Raw genomic sequence first — 14,188 nt, forward strand, 5'->3', positions numbered from 1 at the left:
CTAGTAGCATTTTTCAATATTTCGTTGACATGATTATCACTAACTTCTACTTCTTCTAATGTTTTAACAATTTCATCTATAAATAAAACTGCCTACTCAAATGTAGTATTTGTATCTATAGAATTCTTGGGTAATTTTGTAGAAGATTTCAAAAAAATTTCAATATCTATTAAATATTGGGCCTCTTCATTATTTATAAAAATTTGATTATCAGTAAGGCTGCCCTTCTTGCCTAAATTATTTACCGCATCAATATTTTATAAATTTAAAATAATAAAAAAAAGCGTTTATTACTTTGTTAATTGTGGAAATCATTAAGAATTTGAAATTTCATCTTGTAATTAAATCTAATGGTATACGAGTCCCACCTGATAAATCCATTTCCTTCATAAATTTAGGAAACTTATGCAATTTTTTAACAAATTTGTCTCATTTTCTATTTAAAATATTTATTCCCGCACTCAATATTATGTTTAGTATATGAGCCAAACATATATGGTCATATATGCAAGAATCGTATTTATCCATATAAAATTTTTCCGTTATAGACACTGATGATAAGAAATTTTTGGCATTGTCAATTATTATCGACATTATTTTATCTTGAATCCTGAAAGATTCAAGGATAATAGGTTATTTGTATTTCCTCACCCGTATAAGGATGAGGTAATTTTATGAGATCAAGAAGGATATTTACAAATTTTTAATCTTTTTCAATGTAATATATTGTAAATGAACAATAAGATGGGGAATTAATTTAATTCTTGTTCAAATGTTAAATGTCAGGCTAAATAATGAAGTGGTCCAAATAGATATTAAAATCTTTGTGAAACCATTCTAAAAAATTACCCAATAAATTTTTCAGATACAAATATTACAATGGGGTCGGAAGTAAGTTAGTGAAAATTATGACAATAAAATATTAAAAAATACTGCTACTGTATAAAAAAAGTCAAAAATATATAATGGAACACATGAATTCTCTTTAAAACTTATTCCAATAAAAAAATGATTCAGTTACAGTGCTACTACACCCCTTAAAAAGTTTTATAATTTAGTAAGTATAAAAAAATATTCAATTTAAATTATGGATAAGTAATTTATTACATTAAATAAAATATTTATGATATAAAATTATTATTTATTGATATTATTTGCAATTATAATGCAAAATAATAGCAAATCCATATTTTCTAGGTTCAAACACATTCCTATTTGTCTTTAATTAAATCTAAAATTATAATCCTTTTATTTAATTTAATTTTGAAATTGAAATTTATATTTAAAAATATACATTATAAATCTAGTTATTAAAAATGTGTGAGATTGTTGAAGATAGCGAAATTTCTTTTCCCAAAATTCAAAAAATACTTGAATCTTGAAGAAAAAATTATTACTGGATTTCGGTTTCGATGCAAGATGTATCGCAAAATTATATTCTCAAATCATACAAGCAGCTTTAATTTGAAAAAACATTTAAAGGTAATATATTAAACAAATTTAATATCAATGTGTAGGCAAATCCTTAATTTTTAAAATAAATTTAAATCAAAGACCAATCATTTTTTTATATATTCATAAATTTTATCTAAATTATTTAAAACATTTTAAAATAATTATTTCAATCATTTTTATGTACTTATCTCCTACATAATTTTTATTCTAAGTATTACTGTTATAATTTTAGGCTGTTCACACCTCAAATTATAAAGAGATTGAAAAATATCTCAAAAGTTTTGGGGTAATGGAAGAAGATACATCCACTTCCAAATCAAATTTAATTCAAACAAAATTAAGCAATTTGGATTCATCAACACCAAGTGTATCTCAAAAATTGGCTGACAAAGTCATAATGAACTTTATAATAGATACTGTTCAACTATTATATTCTTGGTGGATAATGGTTCTTTTATAAAGATGATAAACACTTTTTCTCCACTTACCAATATATTTTGCCGGCAGACATTGATGGCAAGAATTTTGGATAGCTTTAAAGAAATGAAAGAATCTTTAATATTAAATCTAACAGATGTCTCCTACATCTATACAACAGCAGATTGCTGGACGCGTAACAGAAAGTAAAAATGTTTATTTTCTGATTTATAATATGATATTCATATTTTTAGAGCTTATTTAGAAGTGACCGCACATTGGATTGATCCAAAAAATCTAAAACGAAAATCTGCAGCATTAGCTCTAAAAAGAATAATTGGCTGTCAGACTTATGATGTAAGATGATTACAGATAATGAATCTAAATTCCTGAAGGACTATAATTTTTTTATAATATCATATAAATATAGAATATTTAGTGAAGATAATAACAAGAAATAAAGTTACGTAAAAAATATTTTTTAAAAAATCAAATTAGCGTAAAAAGTAGCTTTAACTACTTTTTTTAAAAAGTAGCTAATAGCGCGTTACTCATTTGAAAACGATAGCGGTAGCGATAGCGCGCTACTTTTTTTTATAAAATAACGGTAGCGATGCGCGCTACTTTTAAAAGTAGCGTTTAACAACACTGCCTCTTACTCAATTGAGATCTTTATATAAATAATTGAAACCATTCATAATAAATTTTTAAAAAGTAATGTAAAATTTAAATAAATTGTTTATAAATTTTATAATAAACTAAGTAGCCTAAGATCTTGCTAAATTATACTCAATCTCCATACTATAAGATTTAAATGTTTTGCTATGTCCTTAAATACTGTGCTCTCCTCTCTAACAATCTCGCCCACCCTTCTGTTGTGATTTAATTTTGACATGGACCTCTCCTAACATTGTTTTTAAAATTTAATTATTAAATTTTCTTATGCAAATCAAATCCAACAAATTTTTTTATCTCATTTATTTCTCCCGACGATAACATCCATAACAGTTATTGGTACTTTGGTATTAAAAATGTTAAAATTTTATGAAGCATATATTTTTAATGTTTACCTAATTGATTTTAAATAATAAATAAAAGCTAAAATTTTTTATCCAGCCCATTGTTATAACTTTTTAACCCGTTAGCTCGCACTTTATATAATTATTTAGCTAACCCGCCCAATTAGATAGACCGGCGTGGCCTAAAAATTAGCTCTTTTCCGCTAAAAAATCGAAAAACTTAAAAATAACGATTATGATAATTGTCACCTTTCTATGGTTAACATGTTTACAATTTAATTTTACCCTGTTGCTTCAAAAAAATTTAAAAAAGAATAAAAATAATGATTTTAACAATTATGGTACATCCTTATTTAAATTTTAATTTAACATGTTTATAATATCTGTTGCTTCAAATAATTTTAGAAAGTAACGATTATGACAATTGTCACTTTTGTATGGTACATCTTCATTGAAATTTTAATTTAACATATATCATCGGCCTAGAATTGGAGTGCTCCACTTGCGCAAATGTTTAAAATGAGAAAATCAACATTAAACTTTAAACTTAAATATAGGAAAAGCTTATTGATCAAATTTGACAGAGCTATATAACTTTGGCAAAAATTAATATTTTTTAATCTAGTTTTTATTTTTATATATATTCTGAATAAATAAGTTATTAAAAAATTCTGAAAATGTCGAGTGGAGCACTTTAATTCTATACCGACGATATATTTTTACCCATTTGCTCCAAAAAATAAAAAAAAATAAAAAATGTAAATATAACAAATATGAGAATTGTCACCTTTCTATGGTTCATCTTGTTTGATATCTCAAGTAGTCGGAAGAACTAGATTAATTAACAACACTAACCACGACTATACAGTGAGGTTCAGTTCGGCTCAAAAGTTTGATTTAGTACACTAAGCCGACTAAATTAATCTTAGTCGACTAAATTAGTTGCTATTCAATTAGTCGAAATTTAGTGAGAGTTTTTACTCGAATTTTTCGACTATAACTATAGTTACTCATTTGTTGGTCGACTAAATTTAATCGATTAACAACTTGCACAATTCCACTTAAGCTTAAAATAGGAATTGTAAAAACCCTGCAGAAATATTTAATTCCATATAGATCAAAACATGAAGATTTTTAACCTGCACGTTACTTCTCGAGGGATAAGGGAAACTTATGATTTATTAGTTAGAAATTGTCAAATATAATCTAAAAAAGAGACTAATGACTTAAATTATACTGGAAAAAAAGTGTAAGTATTTCAAAATATACTTTAATTTAAATAGGAAATGCCATAAAATCATTCTGAAACACCTATTATATTTAATTTATTTAGATTTTAAAATAAAGGGTTTTGACTCTCGCGTTACATTATTTTATCAAATTATATGAAGAATTTATTTACTCCCACTCCCAAAATTTTTTTGTCAACTCGTTTTGTATGCGTTTTTTTAATTTCAGTAATTACGATTATATATGATCCGTTTCTTACCTATTTTATATTATGACCTTAAAATACACTAAACGCCATTTCATATGTGTAAACCCGTAGGTACAAAATCTTATTTCTGGACGTTTTGTTCCCACTTGACGTTGATAAGATTATATACGTCGACGCTGACCAGATAGTGAGGGCAGATATGAAAGATTTAATCGATTTGGATCTTAACGGAGCCCCTTATGGCTATACTCCTTTTTGCGATAGCAGAACTGAAATGGAAGGATTTCGGTTAAAATACTTTTGCTAATTTATTACAATTTTACGCGAATTAGAACTTTTATATTATATTTCCAATGTACATATTTTGTAAAAAATGGACCCTCATATTTTTTATACATATTTCCCATTTATGTTTTAGATTTTGGAAAACGGGATATTGGGCGTCTCATCTAGCTCATCGGAAATACCACATAAGGTAAATCGCCCAAAAAAATAATAAAAAATTATTTTTAAACTTTATCTATCATAAGTAGAATTCTTTTGCTATTACAATATGTCATTAGTCACTTTATATTTATATGATTTCGTAGTTATTATGAAACAGTTTTGCAATCGATTTCATTACCTGGGAATCGACCCAGTTCGTAATAATTTGAACATTATAAGTTTTTATATATTATTTTTCTTTCATATAATAAACGAGTGCCTTATATGTCGTAGACTTGAAGAAATTTAGGCAAATAGCAGCCGGTGATAGATTGAGAGGACAATATCAAGGTCTTAGTCAGGATCCTAATAGTTTGTCCAATTTGGATCAAGTTAATTTTACTACTTATATAAAATATTTGATTTACTTACGAAATAAATATGTAACTGAAAAGTCGTTTAAATCTCAATGTAACTTAGCTAAAAGTTTCTTTAGTATTTAATTTTAGAATAAATTTTTGAAAAATTAAGAAGATAATGGTAACAAAATATTAGAAAAATTCTTAGATATAATATGTATAAAAACATCGTTTTTTATACGGTCTATTAGTCAGGAAAGAAAAGGTAAAAGGAACTAAGTGCTGAAGGAGGGGAAGGAAAATAAGCTTTGTTAAGTCGCTAGCCATTAAGGCGACTCACGTTTTCAAAATATTAGGTGTAAACGACGAGTGGAAAACAATTAAATCTTATAGAAGGTAAAGCTAAGGTTGATCTGGTAATAAAATGTTCACAGTGTAGGAATTATGGAGAAATTGAGCAAGCATAGTTGAGCAGGTCCTCCGGAAAGAGACTAATACAAATACAGATTCTTTGTGAAAAAATGAATCTTAGATATAGATACTGGTATTTTTCAAAATATCAAAAAGATACTTGAATCTTTTGCTTAATTAGAGTGTCTTAAATACAAGATACTTTTAAATTATCATTACCAATTTTAGTATTTATTTGTGAAATAACATATGCATATAATAAAAATGAATAATTACAATAATTAATAAAATATTTAATGTTGAGTTATTATAATAATCAGGCATTTTAATATTAGTATTAGCCCATCCATAGCACAGATTGAAAAGGGAGACTAGTATTTTTAAGTGAGGTTGAAATATTAATTTGCAAAAGAGTATTTGAAATAGATTCATTATTTTATAAGATAATCAAATTTTTCAAATAATTTATCATTAGGCCTACTTAACATTATGCCCAAACTAAATAACCTTTCAATTGGAACTGATGAAGGTATTGCAGTAATATATGTACAAAAAATTTTCTTAATGGAAGGATAATAATTAAACATTTATAATGTATTTCGACTTTCTTTAATATAATTTAAAACCTCCAAATCAATGTTATGTGTATTATTAAACTCAGCAACATTTGTTTCACCAAAAGAAAAATAAACATAATTTTCTTTATTAGATGTTAAATCTATTGGTGTTATAGTTTGGGCTTGATTATATACTCTGTTACTACATTTAGGGCTTCTTTTGTTAATAAATTTTATAAGTATTTTTTTTTATCATCTGACGCAATCCATAAGTTCTTAAAATATGGATGTGATATTGATGTCAAAAGACTTCTTATATTCATCATAGGAAAATATTTCCTTAAAATCTTTTGCCCATACCACCTTAGGCAGTTTTTAATAAATGTAGACAATATTGTAAACTTGAATTTTTAAGAATTTATGTTCCTTTTAACTACACATAAATAATATTCTTTAATATGTTTAGCAAAATTTGTGTTTAATCATAGCATTTTTTTGTTAGGTTTTACATCTAGCCTGTACATTGGTTTTTTTATTTTTAAAATTTTTTCCACATGAAATTTTAAGATTTGGATTTGATTCAAGGGATATTTCCCCAATTCAAATTTCACTACCATGAGTGTTAATCATCCTACAAATTAAAAAAATATTACATAAAATTGGTAATGATATTCTATCGAGTTACATTATATATATAATATAATCTTTACTTATTTCGTTTTGGTGTTGCTATTTTTTATCAATCTACCTTAATATGAGTTGTAAATTTTCCATCTAATTTTTGTTTGTCAATATATTTAAAATATGGCGGAAAAAAAAGGAAATTAATGCAAGATTCTCTAAGAAAATAAAATATATATTGTGATATGTAATATTTTAAAAATGAATATTAAAAAGAATCTGTCTGTATCTTTTGTCAAGAAAATGAAAAAGATGAGATTCATTTCAGAATAAATGATCTAAGATACAAATACTAGTATCTTATTAAAAATGTCAAAAAGATACTAAGTACAAGATACAAAAGGATCTTGTATCTTAGATATAAGAATTTGCGGTACTGCCCAACTCTGAAATTGAGGTTTCCTTGAGTCATATAATAATGTTAATTGGAATCTTACATACAATGCATTATAAGGAGGTAATGCGAAAATTCAAAAGGTAAGAGTACAAGTTGAAAAATGAGGAAAGAGAAATATGTTCAGAATTAAGAAATAGATGGCGAAAGGGAAACAGAAGCTAGTTGTGAATAGCTTAAAATTGCCAGGGGCATTGTAAATGATAGTAATGGAATTAAGGATACCTGGAAGAGGTATAGAAAGGGTGCAAAATGAAAGAACTTTGAGAAAATTTAAATGCGAGTAATCGGAAATAGAACCCTGAAAGTCGACCCAAAGCCGCCAGCCAAAATTTCCAAATATTTCGGACTGGGCTCTTGCCTAAATTTTTTTTAAATAATCAGGACAAGCTTTAAAAAAATACAAAAATTTCTAAAAAAATAATTCGCTTACTAAGAATGTATCTAGTTTTTTAAATCTAATTTTTAATGTTGAATTTTTATATATATTGTTATCTTTATATGATGATTTCTTAAATTTATATATATATTTATGTTATATGTGGAGATACTTCGGAAATGAAGAAGGAAAAAGAAAAACACCATATTACATATTTATATTTTTGTGAACCTTGCTTAAAATTGACGAGAGATGAAAAATAATCTGATAAACATAATTTATTTTTGTAACTATTATACAAATTAACTTGATCCAAGATAACAAAATCTGAAGATTATTTTCGAATATTTTGTTACAAATTTTACGCCATTTCAATTTTTAATTAAGCATCTAAAACATATTAAAATGACTGAATTTCAGAAAAAGAGATTTAAAATATAGATAGGGTCAACCATTGCAAAAATAGTTCGGAAAAATTCTATCCTAGGCAAAGATTTTAATAGTACTAACAATTTTGAGCAGAAATGTTATATTTTAAACATACTATACCAGAAAGATGTACCATCCTTTGGGGAAAAGAGACACTTGAACTTCCGAAACTAGTTAATTTAGGAAGTTTTTTTGCATACCTGCAGATAAAGGGTTTAAGAATTTAAACGGCTGGATTAATACTTAATGCCAAAAGAATATCTTTATGTCCTACCAATCTTGATAAAATCATATATATTCAAGATAATTAGTGTAGTTAAATTTACAATTATAACGATGATTAAAATTTTATAGCAATAACCAGTGTTGTTAAAATAGCGCGCTACTTTTTTCAGTAGCGGTAGCTTTAGCTGGCACTTTTTTTAGAAAATAGCGATAGCCGTAGCTCGCTACTAATTTAGAATTTTACATAATAAATACATCTAAAAAATATTTTTTATTAAATCTAAAATTATAATCCTTTTATTTAATTTAATTTTGAAATTTATATTTTAAAATATACATTATAAATCTAGTTATTAAAAATGTGTGGGATTGTTGAAGATAGCGAAATTTCTTTGGAAAATGAGAAAAATATAGATTATCCTTTCTATAATATTAATATATAGTATTAATATAAAATTCAAAATTAATATATTATTAATTACCTTGTGTATAATAATTATATTTTTAAAATTTTTATTTACCATAATTTAATGCTATTTTAATATTTTTTTATAAATGAATCTAAATCTCAGATAAATTTAAATTTTGAAAATTAAAAAGGTATTCTTCTTTTTTTATAAATGATTTATATAAATTAGATTTCCAGATCTGTATGATGATGATAATGTAATAGCTGCTATCGTTCATCTTAGTTTCAAGTTAAATTGGCCATACAATAATTTAACTGAATCTAAAGGGCAACTTGATAGGCTGATGGTAACGTTAAAAAATGCCATGCCTAACCACGATACTAATACTATAGCAAGATTGAAACCGCGGCCTTTCATAGATGATTTTTTTGAAATAAATAATAATAATAATATTATTGAATCTCTAGATGCTTTAAAATACTCATTTAAATATTTTTATGATTTTCATATAAAAAGTGTGTTTATTAAATTTAATACTGCGTTGCGCTCAAGTGCTAGTACTGAACGATTAGTTAGTATGGCAAAGCTTATACTTTCTGATCATCGCTCTAGATGTAGGGATGACAGTACCGAAATGTTATTATTATTAAAGTGCAATAATAAAATATATATATATATATGTAACAAATTATAGTCATGTTTTTATACCAATATTTTATTTGTGGAAATAAAGTTACGTAAAAAATTTTTAAAAAAAAATCAAAATAGTGTAAAAAGTAGCTAATAGCGCGCTACTCATTTGAAAACGATAGCGGTAGCGCCCTATTTTTTTATAAAATAGCGGTAGCGATAGCACGCTACTTTTAAAAGTAGCGTTTAACAACACTGGAAATAACGCAAGTAATTATTTACTTCATAAATTAATAAAAATACTTTTAATTTATAAATTGATTTAAATTTTTAGTCGGGCTTGGGCCTAATATAAAAAGTGAGACTGGACTCGGGTTTAAAGATAAATTAAAATTTCTGGCAAGGCTTAAAAATTTTCGGGGCACTGCTTATGTTTTTTACTTTTGGAAATTTCAAAATACCAGTGTTGTCAAATTAGCGCGCTACTTTAGTCGATAGATTGATATTGAAGATAATTTTGGTACAGATCATATCGACAAAGTAATTCCCCTGAAAAATGATTATAATATGAAATTTTCTTTTCCTAAATTCGCAAAATATTTTAATCTGGATAAAAAAAATTAATAATGGATATAATTTCATTTAAGATGTGCCGGAAAGTTTATCATCAAACAAGACTAGTAGTTCAACGAGGAAATATTCAAAAGTAATATTTCCTACAAAATTTAATATCAATGTTTGGCCCCATCCGTAATCTTGAAAATAAAATTTGAGTCAAAGCTGAATCTATAATAGTTTTTGAGTGATGAGTTTATGTGAAAGTTGATTTTCTGGTCCAGTCCAAACATAATGTTTCAACGGGTCATAAGATATTATTCTAGAATTATATTATAAATTAATAAATAATATTAACATTTCACTTTATCATCAGACCCATCTATTTAATGATAGTATTTTATAAATTATTATCTGGATGTTAAACATGCTTAAAATTAACAACTTATCTATTTATAAATTTTATCAAAATATGCTAAAAAATATTTATTTCATAGATAAAAAGTTAAAGGGTGATGCTGGCCAGTTAGCAAACATGGTCTACATTTATCCCTACATAATTTTATTCTAGCTAACACCTATTATGGATGATTTTGTTGAAATAAATAATAGCACTATTTAAAATCCTTTAGAGGCATTTATATCTAAAAATACTTAAATGATTTTTCTTACATAAAAAATATGTGTATTAAATTTAATACTGCATTGCGTGCTAGTGTTGAACGATTATTTAGTCATAGCTTATTCTGATCGCCGCCTTATATTTGGGGATGACAATATGAAAATTAGGTATCGGGCCTAATTTGTCATGCCCGGCCTGATTCCTGATTTTTTTTTATTTGTTCCAAAGAGCCCAACCCGAAATAAAAATTATTTGTCCGTCCGGCCCGAATTTATTTAAATATAGAAAAATTTAATTTTTTTTATTGTGAAAAAATTATTCTACAAATAAAAAATATTAGCGCTTTGTTTCTTGCAAGAATTTTAAACATATATTTGACAAAATGTAATATCATATTTAAAAATTTAGGCCAGACTAATCCCGAACCGAAATTATTTTTTAAAAATAGGGAGCCGTGATTTGCAGATCTCTAGAAATGTTATTATTCTTGAGATGCAATAAAAATAAATTAAATATATATTAGAAATTTTGGTCATATTTTTTATGTTAAGAAAAGAAATTCATAAAAAAAATTCTAAAGTAGCTAATAGCGCTACTTTTAAAGGTAACCAATATATTTCAAAATGATGATAATTGAATTTACCACTAAAAGAGGAAAAGCAATATAGATGAAGAAACCCTATTTCAAAATTTTTACCCCCCATCATTATTTACTTAGCTTAACACAAACATATATCTCGAAATCATGCAAGGCAACGGGCCAGGGTATAGGAAATAATTTTAGTTGAATCTTATATAAGAATATATTTTGATTTATATAAGGATCTCCCAAACAACATGATTCATCAAGTCATGATCAAATCTCTACCGCAAGAATGGTTGTGGTGCGAAACTTGGTGTGACGATGCTTCCAAAAGCAATGCCAAAACGATAGATTTAGTTTATAATATTTCAAAATTGGGACTACATTCTTAGTATATCCGGATCCGGCCGAAAGAAATCAGGGAAGGGCTAGACTAGGACAGACTTTCGGCCTGTGAGGACGGATTGACAATTATTTTTAGGCGAAAATTAATTTAAAAATATAATTATTTCTATTTATCTTTCTTTTATCACTGATTTTTTTGCTAAAATTTACTAATTTCTATTTCTTTACTTCCCCCTCCTCCTTCTTTCTTTAATCGCATATCAGACTGCAAGCAAGTTATTTTTTTCTATTTGATATAGTAAAATTTATTTAATAATCTTTTTTATTTATTTGAACACTTTATATATAAGAGTAGTCAATTTAACTAGCCCTTTAGCATTCTATAATCTTAAAACAAAATTAAAACAATATGTTTAAAAGTATTTGGATAGGAAATAGAATAGGAATGAATTTATATATTATTTTTTTGAGTGGCATTTCGTTTTTTTTTAAAGGTCACGTAATTAATTTTCGATTGTAATGTAGATTATACACTGCACCTTCCTTTTTTAAACAAATATTTAAAAAAGTGAGATTATGATTTAAGAAAGATTTTATTTATAAATTGTTAGATTTTTAAATGATGCATAGATATTAGACTATTTATATAAATAAATTATTCTAAGCCTTCCAAACTGAAATATTTATGTAAAATATAATTCAGAGACCCGATACCAAGTCTGATAACTTAACATTTTTTTGATTGTTATTTATTTAATGATTTATTTCGTCCTCGCAGAAAAGAGTTTTAGAATAAATAAATTATTTACAAAATATCAAAATAATTAGTCTGATATAATTTTGGTTTGTTTTTCACAATAAAAAATATTTAAAATAATAAATATCTCATTTCAACTAAGCTATTCAAGTTTTTATTCTAAAAAATTCATTTCAGAGGTAGAACCTTGATGTTTAAGTCAATTTTTTAGGATAAAGCTAGGATAACTATGTTTGAGTTGGTCAAAGTTAGGTAATTTTGATGTATCTCTGATATAAATAATATTTAATTCGAGCCATTTTTTTAAAAAAACCCTCAGTGTAACAATCCTATGACAAAAGAACCAAAATTACATAGCGCTATGAGAATAATACCAGAATGGGTTGATTATGATAACGAGATAAAAGAGTTGACCAAATTGCTGGAATCCAGTCAATCCATTATTACAACTCCAATCTTGAACAAAAACGATGCCCTCAAAAATATGGGTAATAATGCAAATTACTCTTTCATTTTAAATCTTTGTCAGTAGACTTAGAGAAAAAAAAGATTTATCATTTACTAATCCTAAAATATAATAGACTAACCCTAGCTCATCCATAATCATTTTTTTTAAATGGGTTAAAGCTAAATGAGAAAATATCCATAATTGATTTAAAACCTATACAATTAAAAATTAGGAATAAATTAATTTATTGACCAATGCACATTTATCTGCATACATTTTTTATTATCCAAACTAAATTTGATCAATAAATATCATAGACCTGCAGAGGTACTATTTGTACAGATTTTTTTTCAAAAATTTTTTCCGCCCAGGCCAGGATTTTAAATATTTTTAATTTATATAGCTAATAATGGCGATTTAAAATATTTGGTTTAAAAATATATAACCGGTTTTTAAAAAAAATTTCAGGCCTGGTCCTTTTACCCAGGCCGGGCTTGCAGGTCCCTAATAAATATTCAATTTAAATTACTTTTTTAAAATATCTTTTTATAGATATGAATATTCCAATATCGATTCTATCATTTGTATTTTTAAGAATACCTATTATTCCGATATTGTTAAATTAGCTGATCTAATTTCAAATGTTAATATAAATCTTATTTTTTAAATATGGCAATTATTCTTTCGAAATTGAGATAGCACAACCATTTCCTTTATATTTACTTCCATTGGTATAGTTTTGGTTTATTCTATTAACCAAAAATGTTATTATTAAAAATCGGATTAACTTATATCACAGATTAGTTGAAAGCTTAATATTTACAACATTAGATATATCAGAATAACTCTAATATTAACATAATATAATCATATTATTATTAACAGATGGAGATTCAAATAATCACGTGGAACTTTAATAAACCAATCGTTTTTAATACCCGATTATTAAATTATCAATTATTAAAAATTTATAAATTATGGCATATTTTTAAATAAAATCGTGATTTAAAACGAAATTCACATTGTATCGAGTCTGGTTAAGGTTTATTTATGATCGAATTATAATATGATATATTATTCATGTATTATAATATAATATTGTAAATAATAAATATAGTTATTCAATATTTTTCTAAGATATTTATTAAAGGCATTATATTATAAGGGAATGGTTTATTTTTATTTGCATTTTGTATGCAATTTTTTAATTTTGAAAAAGTTTTGTTAATATGTTCAATTTTGATATCATCTCTGTTTTCATTGCATCGTATTTGATTGAGGGTTTGGGAAAATTTTAAATAGGCTAACAAGTACAATAATAAAAGTGTGGCAGTTTCACTGGAGGTCAAAAAATCTAACAAGACCATTACATCAAAATGAATAACTTTTAAAAATTCATAGCAAATTAAAGGTGGATATATTTTTTCTAATTTTGTAAAATGATTTTGAACATTCCTATAATTTAAAATATATTATAATGTAGTATGTATTATTATACAAACACAAAGCAATGCTGATAAATGTAAAATGCTGATAAAATTATTTCAATCAACTCTTGATCATTTTCTGCTAAATTATTTAAATTGAATTCTTCTTCATTGATAATATTGAGATAATTAATGCAATCATTTGCAGCTTTAAAAAAAAT

At 25.6% G+C, this 14,188-nt stretch overlaps 1 protein-coding gene across 1 annotated transcript in view; it reads left to right on the plus strand.

Annotated features, from left to right (window-relative positions):
• LOC135922681 (UDP-glucose:glycoprotein glucosyltransferase 1-like) overlaps positions 1 to 13,577 on the plus strand; it is a 51,744-nt gene extending 38,167 nt beyond the window's left edge. Inside the window, exons 33-38 of the mRNA XM_065457113.1 lie at positions 4,441 to 4,617; positions 4,748 to 4,804; positions 5,033 to 5,147; positions 11,230 to 11,346; positions 12,412 to 12,580; positions 13,426 to 13,577. Coding sequence (XP_065313185.1) covers positions 4,441 to 4,617; positions 4,748 to 4,804; positions 5,033 to 5,147; positions 11,230 to 11,346; positions 12,412 to 12,580; positions 13,426 to 13,457 — 667 coding nt within the window. The 3' untranslated portion in view covers positions 13,458 to 13,577. The remainder of the gene's footprint in view (positions 1 to 4,440; positions 4,618 to 4,747; positions 4,805 to 5,032; positions 5,148 to 11,229; positions 11,347 to 12,411; positions 12,581 to 13,425) is intronic.
• The last annotated feature ends 611 nt before the right edge of the window (positions 13,578 to 14,188 follow it).

The sequence above is a fragment of the Gordionus sp. m RMFG-2023 genome, chromosome 1, assembly GCF_954871325.1.
Source record: "Gordionus sp. m RMFG-2023 chromosome 1, tfGorSpeb1-WG-v2, whole genome shotgun sequence".
Classification (NCBI taxonomy): Eukaryota; Metazoa; Nematomorpha; class Gordioida; order Chordodea; family Parachordodidae; genus Gordionus; species Gordionus sp. m RMFG-2023.